Source organism: Chlorocebus sabaeus, chromosome 26, assembly GCF_047675955.1.
Source record: "Chlorocebus sabaeus isolate Y175 chromosome 26, mChlSab1.0.hap1, whole genome shotgun sequence".
Classification (NCBI taxonomy): Eukaryota; Metazoa; Chordata; class Mammalia; order Primates; family Cercopithecidae; genus Chlorocebus; species Chlorocebus sabaeus.
The window spans coordinates 694,785-712,081 of NC_132929.1; the positions used below are offsets into that span (position 1 = coordinate 694,785).

At 47.7% G+C, this 17,297-nt stretch overlaps 1 protein-coding gene across 1 annotated transcript in view; it reads left to right on the plus strand.

Moving 5' to 3' along the window:
- Positions 1-17,297, plus strand: part of OCA2 (OCA2 melanosomal transmembrane protein) — a 320,006-nt gene that overhangs the window by 38,047 nt on the left and 264,662 nt on the right. Inside the window, exons 2-5 of the mRNA XM_073011978.1 lie at positions 6,190-6,288; positions 10,291-10,479; positions 13,701-13,758; positions 16,470-16,542. Of these exons, the coding sequence (XP_072868079.1) occupies positions 6,190-6,288; positions 10,291-10,479; positions 13,701-13,758; positions 16,470-16,542 (419 nt within the window). The remainder of the gene's footprint in view (positions 1-6,189; positions 6,289-10,290; positions 10,480-13,700; positions 13,759-16,469; positions 16,543-17,297) is intronic.

Sequence of the window (17,297 nt, forward strand, 5' to 3'; positions counted from 1 at the left end):
ACCCTGCAAAGCTGTGCTGAACTTTGCACTGTATTTTCTGTGTTATGTTACACTTAAAGGGCTGACCTTGCTCACACAGAGTGATGCCAGACTCCCAGAGGCTCTGACTATACATGGGTGAGGAATCATAGTCTCCTTCCGAGTCTTCTGAAAAAATTGCCCATGAGAGCTGGCAGCTTCCCCGCTCCTGTTTCTTCCTCATACCTGCCTTCTGTCCATGAGAAGCATGTTTGGCTGTGTTCTGTGTCGTTGCTTTTGGGGTAAACCTAGCTTTACCACTGCCTGCTAGTTTCCTTTTTCCTTCTGGAAAGGTAGCTTGGGTCAGTGAAGCTAGGATGAAAACAGGCCACAAACAAGAGTCCCTATCAGAGAGAGGGATAGAGAAAGAGAGGAGAAGAGAGAGGAGAGTACCTAGGGATACAGAAAGAGAAAGAGAGAAGGGAGGAGATAGGGATAGAGAAAGAGAAAGAGAGAAAGAAACAGACAGGTGAAACCTTGCTAGTCAGCCTTCTGGGCAGAGGGGGCTACAGGAGGGCTGGGCTCTGCTGGCTTGTTGTGGCTCCCCATGACTGCTGCTCCATGCAGTGTACATCTGTAGAGAGGGTACTATGCCTGGCACAGTCCTCAGGCTGGGATATGTTGCCTCCTGGTGGGAGGGAAGGGCTGGGGGATGGCATCGGGTGCTTGACATATCTTGGCCCTGCCCTTAGCAGCTGGGAGCCTATCCTGAGTCCCATTTGCTCCTTTTAAAATGGGGATAGTATTATCTACCTTCAGGGTTATCATGATAACAAAGGTGATAGCTTCAGCAAGAGCCTAACACAGAATGTACTCACTTACATGACCATTAATACTCATCAAATAAAATCCTGGTAATAATATGGTGGGGAAAAGGCCTTTTCTCTACAGGATACTTCAGAGATACTGTCAAGTAATTGGGACAAAGACAGTGAAGGGCCCCAAATAGAAGGCCTAATCCCGCTTCTGCTGTCTGCAGCCTGTCTCTTGCCCTGGGAGATACTTCCCATGAGGGGTCCCTCCTGGCCACTGCTGCATGGGCTGTTATGGAGGAGGCCTCATTGCTCCGCTTGGTTTTCCCACAGCTGATCTCCAATGTTACCAACCACTGGGGTCCTTCCTGTTTCAGACCTCTGGACCTGGGTGTTGAGGTACCACCAGCTGCCTTCCTGCCCTGTGACTTCTGCTTGATTTATTTTGGTCCCACTCCCAGTCTGGCCCTCTTTTGATTTCTCTTGATCCCACTCCCAGGCTGGTCCCACTCCCAGCAGCTCTTCCATAGGGCTCTGCATGGCTGATGCCATCTGCCACCTGCCACCTGCCCTCTCTCCTGAGCCCTTGGCTCTCGACTTTGCTGCCTGCTCTGTGGTCTTCCTGACTGGTGCCTGGGAAAGAGCCTGCATATGACTTGAGCAGAGCATCCCTTGGAGAGTCTGTGGATGTGAATTTGGTCATGCACAGGTTAAGGCAGTGAAAGCATTTTGCATTCCCTGTTATTGGCTCTGTATCATCTTGTCAAGCAGAACTGACTTCAGCAATGGCTGCATAAATGGTGCCTATGTGGCACAGGGCCTAAAAAAGACTGAGGGCAAACCTCTTCCTCCATCCCAGGTACCCCAATCACCACCTCCCCAGACTGTCGTTTGCACTAACCATTGTCTTTTTTTTGGCCTTTAAAAATGTAAATTCTCTTGAAAGTGTTCATATATTAGGTATTCAATATTTTCAACATTTTTAGCTCTTTTTTTGGTCAATATGATGATATAAGCATCATAAGACTGTTAAGTGTTTTGATTTAGAAAGAACTAAGGGGTCTAGGGATGAGGAACCTGTTGAAGAAGAGGGCAGAAGAGGCAGAGGCGTGTGCAAGAAACTTGCCATCGCACAGTCTGGCATGAACCTGTCATTAATAATCGTGGTAGCAAGGGTTCTTGGCAATGGTGGATCTGCTTCAGACCCATCAATTCTGGCTGCTTAAAACTGACTGTTTGAGGATTTTAAACATGGCTAATACCCAGGACTGGTGGAGGTCGGGATTTGCTCCTGCCTGTAACTGAGACGTGGAGTAACAGGGATAGGCTGTCTTCCAGCAAGAGGACCATGGGCACCAAGAAACGTCTTGATCCAGTGACCTCACTTCTAGGAATCTATTCTAAGGAAATAATTAAAGGCACACACAAAGACTTATCTACCAGGACTCACATAGTGTTTGCTATTTATCCAGGTAAAAAACCAGAAATCCCCTAAATTTCCGTCAACAGACAGATGGTCAGGCTTAATTTGATGATCCAAGTAATGGAATATGATGGCTGATATTAAAATCACGTTGTAGAAGAATAGCTAATATTTGATAAGCTGTGAAATGCTAATGAGATAGCTGAGCTGAACGATTAGAGGACAAAGCAATTTGCATATGTGAATATGTATATGTATGAATGTGTGTCTCTGCACTCATATGTATGAATCTGACCTAAAAATATTCATTTATATGTAGGAAAAAAACATTGAAAGGAAACTCTCTAAATGTTAACATTGGATATCTCTGAATTATAGAATTATGTACAGGTGCAGTTGTTTTATGTATCTTCTGTAATTTCCTTTAAAATAAGTATAAATGTATAGACACATATGGATTTTGTAAATGTATATACAGAGTTTGTTGAGACATGGGGGAAATCAGACAACATGGAAATTAGTAAAACTAGACAGTGCCCAGTCTTAGAGTGAAGTCAGAAAAACGTCAATGCGATTTATTTTTTTGGAAGAGGAAAAGTCAGGAATAATATAGATCGCATCAATATTTTCTGCCTTATTGAAGTCAAAAGGAGAAAAATTGGGCTTTCAGCTTTGTGGACTGCTATTTTTATTTTCAGCCTCTGGAAAATGTTTTTGGGCAATCCTGAATCTTCTCTACATGTGATCTGTGAGCTCTCTGGGTCACAGGCCAGGGATTCTATCAAGCAACAGGGCCCCAGGGCCTCCTTGGTGCTTCCCCTATTTGCAGAGAGGAATGGATTTGGAACATTGAAAATGGTATCTGGATGGTGGTAAGTTTACATTGGAATGGCCCAAAGTCTCTTTAGGAAATTTCCTGGTGAAACTTATTTTACTTTTGGATTTTTAGAAATATAATTACATAAAAAGCTCAGAAACGATTACCTATATGCTTAACTACAATTATAAAATACTTTGTGTACATGAAATGCATAAATGTAAATGTTAAACAGTAATAAAAATCAGCCAGATATGGCCACCACAGAGAAGATAAAATGGACTTTGGATTTTTCCCCATTTCTAATTTTCCTTCTTAGTGGCAAGAAGGTAAATCCTCCACACTGTGCGACGTGGTGCTGCTGTGGGCTCTTTTGAGACCCCGTGGGTCATGCTTTCCAAGGAGCGATAGTGCCTCCACCCTCCTGAGCACTGTCCTCTCTTCAGAGGGTCAATATTGAGTCTATAAACATTATTGATTTAATGATTTAGGAGACTTGAGTTAAAAAGCCAATCTCATGCAAATAAGCTATGATTGCTAGGTTTGAACCCATTCATTATTAAGTATGTATGTATGTGTTTTTGTGACAGGATCTTGGTCTATTGCCTAGGCTGGAGTGCAGTAGCACAATCTCAGCTTATTGCAGGTTTGACCTCTCAGGCTCAAGCAATCACCCCTTCGCCAGCCTTCCCAGTAGCTGGGACTACAGGCGTGCACCACGACCACCTGGCTAATTTTTGAATTTTTTTAAAGACAGGGTTTTGCCATGTTGCTTAGGCTTGTCATGAACTCCTAGGCTCAGGCAATCCACCTGCCTTGACCTCCCAAAGTGCTGAGATTACATGTGTGAGCCACTGTGCCCAGCTCATTACTGAGTATTTATTAAGAACTTACTTTGAACTGGGTGCCACTTACAGTACCAAATAAAACAAGATGAAAACATGGCAGCCATTCTTAAAGAATGCACAGTCTAACGAACCTCAGTGAACCAATATCCACAATCTATCTTTATGTTTTCCATTTACATCTCCTTAGTTAATGTAAGAAAACCAAGGGTTTTTGTTTCTTTTTAAAGTGAGAGGGTCTCTTCCAGGCTGGAGTGCAGTGGCTCCATCATAGCTCACTGCACCGATGAACTCCTGGGCTCAAGTGATTCTCCTGCCTCAGTCTTCCAAGTAGCTAGGACTACAAGTGTGCACCACTACGCCCAGATAATTTTTTATTATTTTACTTTCCATAGAGATGGGGTCTTGCTATGTTGCCCAGGCTGGTCTTGAACTCATGGCCTCAATCGATCCTCCCACCTTGCTGGGATTACAGGTTTGAACCACCATGCTGGGCCTTGTTTTCTTTTAATCTACATTGCATGACTGAGAAAATGGAAGCTCAGGGTTGTTAAATAATGTGAGGAAGGTCACCTTCTCTGGAACACTCAGCTCTCCTAGACCACCCCAGGGAGCATCAGAAAACATCTGGTTGTTTGGTCCACTCACTATGACAGTTTCTAAATGTACCTAGGGGGTTACAGTTACAGATTTATAGTTATGGGAAACAGGGTTGGGAGGATCTCAACTGTAAGCCAGTTTGAGCAGCTAAAAGTATGCTAATTATTAAATCTCTTGGTCAGAGAGATTCTTCCAAATCTCTCTACCTTCATTTGTCAAAGTTAAAGCACCTACTTTCTTTCCTGCCATGCTGACCTCTACTGGCCATTAAGCCTCTGAGGAGAGTCCTCAGTCACCTGTGTTCTCCATGGGAAGTGGCCCAGTGCTGCCCAGAGATGACGCCCAGCGGCTACTCACTGGCCCCAGACAGACTCCGTTTCTGACTTCCCAGAGACATGGTGCTGGTGTTAGACACAACTCAGGGGCCCATGTTTTACTCATCCACACAGGAGTCTTACTGTCTATCTCACAGGTGAATGCTTGAATGAGAAAGAAGCAAGCAAAAATATTTTTCTTAAAATTTCTTCCATTGTGCATTTGTGATCGGAAAGAATTACTGTTATTTGCCCGGGTAAATGTTTCATAGCATCTACAGCATCTCTACCTGGCCTGGGATCCTGTAAGAAAGGCAATGCATCAGCATATAAAATGACATATTCTCAGTGATCAGGAGTGAAAATTGTTCCTGCAGCTTCTCATGGAAAGCTGGTTGTCTTTTAACATCAAGTGTCCTTTAATGAGGGTGACCATACACGCCGATGGACTTAGTTGTGGCTGTGCAGTTACTTCCCGTTCAACAAGCTCCTGATTTGAATGATACATTTATGGTGGTCCTTCCATATGGCAGGCAGGCGAGTGTGGTGGAGGACCACCCTGCCCAGTGCGAACCTTTGCGTTGCTTCAGTTGTGGCTGCTGTCCTTGGAGAGCTTCCTCCTTGCCATTCTGGTTGTTGTCTCATTCCAACCCCTTGGTCCTGACTTCTGCTGATTGGTCTTCCAGTGGCAGCCATTAGTATATTTTAAATGTGAATTTCTTGTTATTTTAGCAAATAGAATTTTCTGCCTACAAAAGGGCCAACGAGGCTCTGAATTTTTTTTTTTTTTTTTTGACAAGGAGTCTCGCTCTGTCGCTCAGGCTGGAGTGCAGTGGTGTGATCTCGGCTCACTGCAACCTCCGCCTCCCGCGTTCAAGCAATTCTCTGCCTCCACCTTCAGAGTAGCTGGTATTACAGGTGTCCACCACTACACCTGGCTAAATTTTTTTTTTTGTATTTTTAGTAGAGGCGGGGTTTCACCACATTGGCCAGGCTAGTCTTGAACTCCTGACCTTGTGATTCACCCACCTCAGTTTCACAAAGTGCTGGGATTACAGGCGTGAGCCACCGTGTCCCGCCCTCTGAATGTTTTTCTTGAGGAGCAGCTCTGCATGAAATAGCAAAGGTGGCCTGAATCTCCTGCTAATGCAAAAGTGAGCCTAAAAGTGTCATCCCATAGTATTTGGTCTCCTGTGTGAGTTTCTGCTGTGCATTTTCAGTTGAGTTTGGGAGGAGAGGTATTTTTTATGGTGTCTTCTAAAACTTCAGCCTTTTACAATTCAGGCAGACCCTTAGGCAAATTTCCTTGTAAGATTTATCACTGAATCTTGGGCACATTCTTGAATCTAGCGCCCAAGTACTGGGAACACATTTGTTATTTCTGTGTTGGTGATTCTGTTTCCTTCCTTGTCTCTTTCAGGTCTCACTCTCCTTTGCCCCAGATGTCCAGCTCCAGGTCTAAAGATTCCTCCTTTACAGAAAACACTCCTTTGCTGAGGAATTCCTTACAAGAGAAAGGGTGAGATATTTCCCCCGTCATATGAAAGTAAGAGTTTCCGAGCATTGCACTTGGCACGTAGGCTGGAGAACTTCTTGAGATATGAATTTTTACTGGACATGTTTAACCTCTGCCAGATCCTTGACAATTTATTGTGGTAGATGTTCATGATTCGGGTGGTTTTATTCTGTGGCTATTAATTTCCAGATGGCCTTGAGCATGACCCTGCAGCAATTGCACAGCACACACACACTCGTGCATGCACAAAGCTCTGGCGCATCGTCTTGCCAGGCTGGGGTTTCTCAGCTAGGGCTGAGGTTGGCATTGTCTGGAGACGCTTTTGGTTGTCACCCTGAGGGCTGAGATGCTTCTGGCATCTAAGGGTAGAGGCCAGGGATGCTGCCCAACATTCTGCAATGCACGGGACAGCCCCCACCACAAAGAACTATCCAGCACAAATGTCAGTAGTGACGAAGCTGAGAAACCCCGTATATGTGTTTCACAAGAAAACTCAATTTCCTGCAAACTTACAGGTCCTTTTTGGACACAAATCAGGGTGGTTCTGGAATTGCCTGAGCAGAGCTGACCTGGAGGGTAAGTTACAGATGCTTCCTTCTGGGATGAAGGGCCTTGGGCCAGGCCTGCATCTTCTTTTCTTTCTGCAAACAAACTGCCAGAAGCCTGAGCCACCTGCTCCATGTTTCCTGGCTCCTTGCACATCACAAACTTGGTGACATTGTCACTGTCAATCTGAAATAATAAAAAATATCAGAACCCAGTTTAAAATTATTTATTCAAGCACAAAGCTGAGGATAGCCATTTGGGAAACATAGGATCCAAAGGAATGGGATCAGTGCTCCAAAACTGAAAAGTTAAGGTCTTATTCTTATCCATATAGGCAGAAAACAAAGAAATGTAGAAGGACTACGTTTCCCATACATGGCTGGTTTATGAGTTACAGCAATTTGATTAGTTACAGCTTTGCCCCCCTCCAATTTCAAAGAGTATATTTGACGTTCCATGTTAGACAGTGTGATAGTCATGAGGTCTTTGTGTGAGAGAAGAAAGAAGGAAGTTAATCTATCAATGAAGATCAACAGTGAAGAGGGAAGGGGTCTTCTCTGGTGCCTGTTCGTCTTTTACAAGACTTTACAAAACAATGTAGGTAAGGAAAAAGGCAAACCTAGAATCAGAGAAAAGAAGGCCACAGCTGCCTTTTATGTGACTCATCCCATAATCACATTCTTTTAAGACTCAAAATAATTAAAAAGTTTCAACAGCTTTGATTGTGAGTCACCTATTTGCACATCAGGGATTCTCCTTTCCCTGCCCACTGATGGTGTGTACCTGCATTGACAGGCAGGCTGTTGTGTCTCCTTCACTCACTTCTGAGCTTCCAAGGAGCTGCCTCCTCTCTCCCCAGCCCAGTCTGCAGCCAGGGCAGGGGGCCGGGCTTCACACTTTAGGCGGGGCTTGCACGCCATGTGCATTCCTGTCCTCAGCCTCCAAATACTCCTGCTCACAGGATTCGGATGGGATGCAGGCATCTGGATTTATTACTCCTCAGTGCAGAGATGATTTGTTCACAGGAAGCCCTTGACTAGAGGAAACTCCTTCCCTCTCTGTCTCTCCAGGGCAGTCAGTCCTACTCCTGTCAAGGGCATTCAAATGTCACTTCCTTTGAGAACCCTTGGTTGTTTCTGCCGCACCCACCAAGAGTCAGTGTTTCTCCTGTGCTCTCAAACACCGCATTCATGCCCTTACTTCCAGACTGGCCTGTGTGCTATCTGTGGTTATGTTAGCCAGCCTGTGCCCTCTTCATCGTGCATCCTGGCACCTAGCACAGTCCCTGCCACCAGCCCCTCAGTGACTGGATGGGTAAGGAGTGTAAGCTGAGGCATTTCCACTGACGAGGCTGCTTCAAGCTTCTGTACTGGGGGATAACTTAATTATGCTCCTTTGCTCCTAATTAATAACTTAAGACAAAGACTTCACACACCTATTCCCTTAATGCTTTCTGTTGAATTACTTGGTAAATTGTGAAGGCCTGCAACATTTTAGAATTTGCAGTTCATTGGAAAACCATTAATGCGTAAGCATTTTTCCTTGCATGCGGAGCACAGACACACCCTGGGAGGCTGAGCTGGGTCTCATGTCACAAAAACCATTTCAAGGGAGTAGAACATGGGTCAGCTTTGCTTACAAAATGTATTCCTTTTCTCTTTTTGCATGAAGCTAATTAAGGTATTGGTGGTAGGAATGTCTTTTTCATACTTTACTTTTATCAACTTTATTTTGTTGCAGTTTTAATCTGATCAAATGGCTTATTAGGATAATATCCATAGATTTACATGTTTTCAGAAGTATTCTTTTAAGGGTGTTGAGGGCAGGACTGTGTGGTACAAAGGTCAGAGCATGCCCTGTATCTGCACTGACAACTGGTAGCCACTCTTCACAGATGGTTATTTAAATTTAAATTAATTAACATTAAACATTCACTTCTTCAGTTGTACTAGCCACACTTCAAGTGACCAACAGCACATGTGGCTGCCATACTGGACAGGGAAGCGAACATTTCTATCACCACCGAAAGTTCTATTGCACAGCACTGCTCTAGAAGGCAATGACATTAACTTGCTTTCCTCTTTCTTCTTAGAAGAAAAGTTTTTTTTTGTTCCAATTTTGTTACAGTTGTGTTTTTTTCAGCAGTTGGTGTGATATTATTTCTCACATACCTGAGCATTTTCCAGTCACAAAATTGATCGGATTATCGACTATTTTCAAAGTCGTGTGTTATCTTGTGACACATTGGTTATACACAGCCTAATTGGCGTCTCTGGGCTTCTTCTTCTGAATATTTTTCCTTGTGAACCACTTCTAAAGCAGTTGTAAGTGTTCAGGAGTATCACAGTGCCCCATTGAGCTGGCTCCATTCCAGTCTACCACAGATCACATCTGTTAACGTCAGTATTGTGATTCCAAGAATATTCTATGTGATACATGAAAATTCTGGCTTTTGGTACAACCTTTTAAGAGTCAAGTGCATCTAAACTGAAGGAATTGATCAGAAGGTCATGGATTCAACCAAAAGTAAATGGAGGCTCTGTACAGTGGCTCATGACTGTAATCCCCACACTTTGGGAGGCCAAGGCAGTCAGATCACTTGAGGTCAGGAGTTTGAGACTAGCCTGGCCAACATGATGAAACCCCATCTCTACTAAAAATACAAAAATTAGCCAGGTGTGGTGGCGTGTGCCTGTAATCCTAGCTACTGGGGAGGCTGAGGCAGGAGAATCGCTTGAACCTGGGAGGCAGAGGTTGCAGTGAGCTGAAATTGCATCACTGCACTCCATCCTGGGTGACAGAGCAAGACTCTGTCTCAAGAAAAACAAAACAAAACAACAACAACAAAAATTCCAAAAGTAAATGGATGTGTTTTCAAGTAATTCTGAGAAAAGTTTATGATTCCCGTTGAGGCATCTAGATACAGGCCCCATTCTTGGCCTGTCTAGTTAGATACTAATGCTCCCTCTTCCTGCTCGTGCTTCTGTGGCTGTTGTGTGGGAAGCCAGCTACGCCACCTTCCCTACAGCTCCACTGCAGAAGGAGATCTACACAGAGGAGGAAAAACTGACACCCCTCACCCTGGACAAGTCTCACACGTCTAGGTATTGACTACTGGAGCGCCTGCAGTGAAAAAGCAAACGCTGAAATCAGCGGGAACTGGTCTGAGCCAGAAACAGCTTTCTTGCAAAGTCCCAAACTCAGAAAGAGCTGGTTTCTTGAAGGCCCACAATTCATTTTGAAGACTTTAGTGACTCCAGGAAATTTCCTTTGACCTAAGTGTTCTGTGAGGTCACCAAAAAACCATTCCCAGCAGTATGTGAGTGGGCCACTGTCTGTGGTCCTTTGAAAGGCCAGGGTTGATTCGGTGCCATTTCACACAGGCAGGACTCAGAGGAAAGCTTGCTTTGCAGCCATTACTATTTCAGGAGAAATAACCACACCTCTCTTGCTTTCCAGGTCACGGTGCATACCTGTTTACCGTCCAGAGTTCATCACTGCCGAAGAGTCTTGGGAAGACGGCTCTGCTGATTGGGAGCGAAGGTACCTGCTGAGCAGGGAGGCGTCTGGTCTGTCTGCGTCTGCCTCCTCCGAGAAGGGGGACCTTCTGGACAGCCCGCACGTCCGGCTGCGTCTTTCCAAGCTGAGGTAGGCAGACGTGGGGTGCCCACCCTGGCAGCAGCGGCGGCCACACATCGCGTCCTGCGTGCCCCCTCCATCTTTCAAACCAGCAGGGTGAAGAAGAGGATGAGTTTTGTCTCATCTGGCCAGGCTGTACTTTTCCTTCAAGGTGATTTATTTTCACCCGGACCTAGGGAGACATTTAAGGCGCCTGCAAATCATGCAGGCCTGAGAGGACAACCCTAAATGATTGACACAGTACACTCCTCTCCTTCCTGCTCGTGGGGTTGGGGTCTTCACGGCCTTTAGGTTTGCAAATAGGATCTGTTTGCTTCAGGGGTCCCATGGCGTTTCGAAGTCGATACACCTTTGCAGTTACTGAGGAAGGAATGGGTCTGGCTCAGCGCACAGCCTGAGGGGTGCAGTTCCCTCCTATGCTGTGGGCCCCAGAAACCCTGTTAAGGCTGGAAACATTTTAGAACGTACGATCCGTTGGAAAATCATTAATGTGTAAGCCTTTGTCTTGGGCACACGGAGCACAGAGCCATGCCTAGGGAAGCGGAGCTGTAGCGAGAAAGTGGATGGTGCGCATGCGTGTGGGAGGAATGGGGGGCGGGGATGCGCATGCGCAGGGGGACGGCGGGCGTGGGAGTGGGATACGCGTGCGGGTGCAGGCCTGGGGCGCGCATGCGCGGGAGGCCCAGGGTGCGCGCGGGCCGGAGCGCTGTCGCCTTGCCAGCTTGTTTATCTGCTGGGTTTCCTCCCACGCGCCAGTTCATTTGAAAGGGTTCTTTTGAGAGGGACATGTTTGAAAGCAGCATTTCCGGGACAGAACGAGGTTTGGGAGCCAGGACCTGTGGGCTTCCATTGTGGATCCGTCCTGAGGTCGCTGAGCGCTCGTGGCAGGGCCTGGCCTGGCCGCGCAGCTGTGTCCTGTCGCACGATGTCCTCCTGGGTCTGTGGCATCTCGCGGGCCTTCACTAAGATAGTAAGTGCGAAAGCCCAAGATAAGTGAAAAAACACTACTCAGTCATCAAATATTAGCGTCTGTGCATGGGGACCCGTCTTTTGTGAAGATGGTCGCGGTTGGTTGGAAGTGTACCCGCCGGCACGCTCCAGATGCCCCTCCCGGGGTGCGGAGAGGCCCGCCTCAGACTCCCCGTGGTACGTGGGGGAGCCGCTGTCCTATGCATCTTCCCAGCAATCCCGGGAGGTTCATGGGGGGTGCCTCAGGGAGGGTAAGGCTTTTGCCCAAGGCCACACTGAGCCAGGCCACACTGAGCCAAGCCAAGAGGCAGGGATTCGATCCCAGATCCCTCGCTCCGCTGCTTGACATGGAGCTGCCTCTTCCCACTGTGACTCCCAACCGCATGTAGCTTCTTCCTAATGAGACGGGTCTCAGCCCCCCTCGTGGGTGCAGTAAACATTTGGCCGGTGAATCCGCTGAGATTATGGGAGTTGGGTGAAATTGTGTGCGTGGAGTTCTGGCGCCGTGGGTCAACCAGATGGCAAACCCTGACACTGTTCAGCCTTTCCCCAGCTGAATGGTGACCACTCCCGAGGCTGCCGTGTCCTCAGCTGTCCCACAAGGAGGAAAAATAGAATCAAGTACATGTGAGACTTCTGCATTCAGTGCTTGTTTTATCTTCTCTGATTCATGGAGTATTTGCCTTTGAGCTTGCCACTGAACGAAAAGACGTTAGCGCCATTCTTTATAACATGTCTAAAAAGTACCATGCGTGATCAGTGAAGAATCTTGTAAAAAACCTTTTATTTTGGGTTGTCAGCTCTGCTGCAGATGTCAGTTATGTAGAAAGAAATTTGTATTTAGAATAGCTCAATTAATGCTTCATGCTTTAAAAAGAAATGTCATTTTGATTCCTATTTAAGTAGGAGCTGTTGAATCATAATTGGGAAGCGTGAACTGATTATTCATCAAATTCATTAAATCTAAGAGAATGCAAAACAAGATTTTACCATTTCCAAAGGATCAGAAAGAAGGTTTTCAAAGACAGATGAAACTTAACTAAGTGAGGAGAGTATTAAAAAGATGTTCCAACATGGAATTTCTTACTTCATTCTACACACATACATCAAGTATGGGCTATGTACCAGCATCCTTCCCTGTGTGGGGACAAAGCAGAAACGCTCTAGTGCCTGCCCTCACAGAACAGCTGGTGGGAGAGCACAACCTGACTGGGCGGTGATGGTGCCATTGGGCGATGGGGTCTGGCTGCTGAGTGAACAGAGATGGGCATGACGGGAGGACTGCAGTCAGGGAGCATCCTGGCAGGGCAAAGGCCCTGTGGTCCTGTCTGGGTGCAGCAAGGATGTTGGTGGAACAGAAGGGCAGCAGAGTGCAGGCCAGGCCCCGGTTCATGTAGGGCCCGGGGGTCATGGTTAAGAAATGGATAATGGTGAGGGGGCTGGAATGGCTTTGGAAGTCCTCGGTAGGGGCCGAGCGTGTGGCTTGATGGTTAATTAAGTTATTGCCTAAGGAATTCTTTTTTTGTGTTTTTTGAGACAGAGTCTCACTCTGTTGCCCAGGCTGGAGTGCAGTGGCCGGATCTCAGCTCACTGCAAGTTCCGCCTCCCGGGTTTACGCCATTCTCCTGCCTCAGCCTCCCGAGTAGCTGGGACTATAGGCGCCTGCCACCTCGCCCGGCTAATTTTTTGGTTTTTTTAGTAGAGATGGGGTTTCACCGTGTTAGCCAGGATGGTCTCGATCTCCTGACCTCGTGATCCACCTGTGTCAGCCTCCTGCCTAAGGAATTCTTAAGATACTCTGCTGGTACAACCAGTAACAGCATAACAATTTCTTTCTTATTTGTTTTTGTATTTGATGATCAATCTGTATTCCTACCTTTCAGAAAAGTTAGGGGAACATAATTGATAAATATGAATCAGACAAGATAAGGCATTCAGTTTACTTTTTTTCCAGGAAACGGGAGGCTTTAAACAGCTATCAAAGAGTCTCAAATCTTGAACTTTAGTTTCCTGAACAACAAGCTATGTGCAAACACTTTGGTGAACTTTGTTCTCCTCTGGAACCTCCACCATGTTCCTTTGGATGGGGCTGTAGGTTTACTGGTCACTGATATGAGGGTGTTCTCCCTCATATCACGTTATGGAAAGAATTCAAAACACATGCCTTGAGGTGGAAGTTCCTCAAGGCTGCAGAAAGGTGTCTGAGTCTGGGCAACAGGACTGCTGCCCTTGCCACTAAGATCCTACCTTTTCTCTTGCAGGCGCTGTGTACAGTGGCTGAAAGTCACGGGCCTGTTTGTCTTCGTGGTGCTGTGCTCTGTGAGTACCGTGGCTGCCCCAGCACTGCTGTTGGGTCTGTGGAAGCCCTGTGTGCCTTTGGCTGTATAGCAGGGGGAACCTGAGATGTGGGGCTTAGCGCCTAGCCCTCTTCACCTGATTATCTGACTTTCTTTGGAGGAGATGCGAGGGTTATGGGGCAGCGGGCTGAGGGGGTCGAGGGCCGCAGCTGTGCCCTCTGCTGTGGTCCCAGTCACACAGCAGAAGCTGGGCAGCATGGTGTGGCCATGTGGAAGGCTGGGTAGCTGGCTGTGGGGCTCCCTTCCCTCCTCGCGTGGTTTCCCACTTCCCTGTTCAGCCCCGGACAGTAGCACTCTTCATGTGTGTTGGGACACATCTGGAGATCGTGGATAGCCCAGAGTGCCTCAGTGCCTTTGAGATTGTGTGCTGGGCCTCTGTCCAGCGGTGTGTGTTGAAGCTCTGAAGTTTTCCCCCTCTGGGGAGGTGTCTCTGATTTTATTTGCCCAGACGTTTCCATCCTTTCAAATACATGAACATTCACAACAGACACATTCTGGAGCCAAACCAACGTCAGATGCCCTCGTAGGGAACATGGTGTGGGAACGAGGGGAGGGCGAGGGCTGCGTTGGTGAGCCCATGGCAGTGGGCGGTGCTGTTCTTCACTGGAGGGGTCCCAGCAGATGGACCCACCAGGGGAAAGGCACAGGAGCCCGAGCAGGGAGCCAGGGCCACAGGGACACCTCTGTGCCCTCTGAGGTGACAGCCATGAGTCCCACTGCCAGCCTTGGTGTGCTCTGTGGCCTGATGTAGCCTGAGTCAGGATCACATAGTGGCACTCCAAATACATTTGCCCAATGAGTAAGTGTGTCGCCCCTGTCTCTGGTTGTGTGTCTGTGTGTGTGCAGGTGGGTGTGTGGTCCCCTGTCTCTGGTTGCACGTCTGTGTGTGTACAGGTGGGTGTGTGGTTTCCCATCTGGTTGTGTATCTGTGTGTGTCCAGGTGGGTGTGTGGTCCCCATCTCTGGTTGTGTGTCTGTGTGTGTGCAGGTGGGTGTGTGGTCCCGTCTCTGGTTGTGTGTGTGCGTGTGGGTGTGTGGTCTCCTGTCTCTGGTTGTGTGTCTGTGTGTGTACAGGTGGGTGTGTGGTCTACTGTCTGGTTGTGTGTCTGTGTGTGTCTAGGTGGGTATGTGGCCCCTGTCTCTGGTTGTGTGTCTGTGAGTGCAGGTGGGTGTGTGGTCCCCTGTCTCTCGTTGTGTGTCTGTGTGTGTGCAGGTGGGTGTGTGGTCCCCGTCTCTCGTTGTGTGTCTGTGTGAGTGCAGGTGGGTGTGTGGTCCGCTGTCTCTCGTGTGTGTGTGTGTGTGCAGGTGGGTGTGTGGTCTCCTGTCTGTGACTGTGTGTCATGTCTGCGTGTGGTTGTGTGATCCCTGTGCCTGCTCTGTGTTTGTGTGTGTGCACCAGTGTGAGCTGTGTAGGTTGTGTGTGGTCCCCTGTGCCTGCTGTGTGTCTCTGTGTGTGCACCTGTGTGAGCTGTGTAGGTTGTGGTCTGTGACCATGATAGGTTGTGCTTGTGCTTTGCGGAGTTGTTTTGGGTGAGTGCCACTTTTGAGTGTTGCTCTAAGATGGTGTGCATGGGCAGTTGTTGGGAGACCACAGTGGGTGGTGGGTGCTGCTGTGATGGGGGTGTGACTGTGGTGGTGGGCAAGGGTGGGTCTGAGCTGTGTTCCATGATGTGCTCTCCCATGCAGCCTGCCCTGGTGACAGGGCCCCCATGCATGATATGTGTGGCTGTTGCTGGCTGTTTCATGACCTGCAGGCGTGACATGTGTGTTGTGGCTCTGTGTGCGTGCAGGAATGTCTGTGGCCCTGGGTCAGCTCTCAGCTGCAACATGAGGACAGCAGGGTGGTGTATGAAGTCAGTGCTGATTGCGTTGAGCTGAGTACAGTCAACTTCTTAATAACCAACCCGTGAGGGAGGAGATCTGTGACCCGGAGAAAGGAAACCTGTGCTAGAAAAGGAAAACCAATTACATTGAGCTCTGAAAGCTTCACGATTTGATATTTTTGGCTACCAATTTGCCTTGCCACTTCCTACTCACATGAATGTGTGGTTCTGAAGCCCCACTGCTCAGCAGGGCCTGGCAGGTGCTCTAAGATTTCAAAGGAACCAGGCTGGGTGGGCCAGGTCTCCCCTGGTCCCTAAGAGCTGACCTGAGCTGTATCCAGTCTTAGCCTTCTTCTGTGAGATGGACTTTAGGTGATTTGTGGATATATCCAAAATGGAATTTGAGGAATGATTTGAACTTCTATAATCTCATGTTATCATCAGTTTAATTTACTTTTTGATGGTGTATAAGGTGCTTTGCAAATTTCACAAACACCTACTACCACAAACACGTGCTCTAACCATTAGAGGGGTCATATTCCTTTATTCTCCAATGTGAGAAAACCACATTTGTCCCTCTTTGATGATTTAATTTTATGGCCAGGCATTTAATCCTTAAAATTGGCAGTTATCAATAATCAGAGCCCATTGTAGCTGAACACTGTAATGAATCAGAATAATGAATCAGAATATTTAAATATTTAAGACAAAGCTATTCAGAGTAAGCTGCTGCGTTCTGGATACACACAGTAGCCCCATCATCACATCCGTTTTCGACTGTTATCAGAATGATTTCTACCTTCCTGCTCTCATACCACACCTCCGTCATTCGACGTTTCTGATTCTTACAGATTTTGTTCAGCCTATATCCGGATCAAGGAAAGCTCTGGCAGCTGTTGGCCTTGTCACCGCTGGAGAACTACTGTATCCAAAATCCACTCTGAGATGGCCGGCCGCCTGGCTGAGATCTGAAACGCAAGGAGACACTCACGGACGGTTGTGACTGCTGCTGAAGGCCACAGCACAGGCCATTACCATTCGCACCCACCTGAATGTTGTTTCTCCAGACGTTTGATGAGAGATGGGGTCTCAGGACAGAGGGGCGGGGAGCTCCAGGGAGACAGTGGCAGGGTTGGTGGTGGCGGGGTTGGTGGTGGAGCTCTCCGAGCGAGGAATGGGGAGAGCAGGGCACATTCCAGCCAGGACCTGGCTTTCCCTAGCTCCCGGATACTCCTTTCCCCCCCATCTCTTGTGCGTTCAACGTGGCCCATCTTCCAGTTCATGCCATCCTGGCTGTGTCACCCGGCTCTGGTGACTGCCGCAGCGCCTCCTGCTGTGCTTGCTCTGGCCATCTTGCATGCCTCAGAATTTTTCGTCAGAAGTCATACACATCCTGTAGGATAGTAGACACAGAGGCCAGTGGTGTTTAAGCTTGGAGATGAGCATGCCTTGACTTCTGCAGGCATTAGTTGGAGGGTTCATGTAAATCTAGCAAGAATTCAGCTGTGTTGAGGTTTGCGGTTGCTGTGGCAACCTGCGGTGCACTGGACACTCAGAATTGCGGGCGCCCTGCCAGCTGTCTGCTAGACCATGCTCTATGCCCACCCCTCCCCCTGGGGTAAGAGCTACTTTTTTCCCCTCCTGCCTTCTCTTAGCTGCAGGAATTCCCACTGCACCCT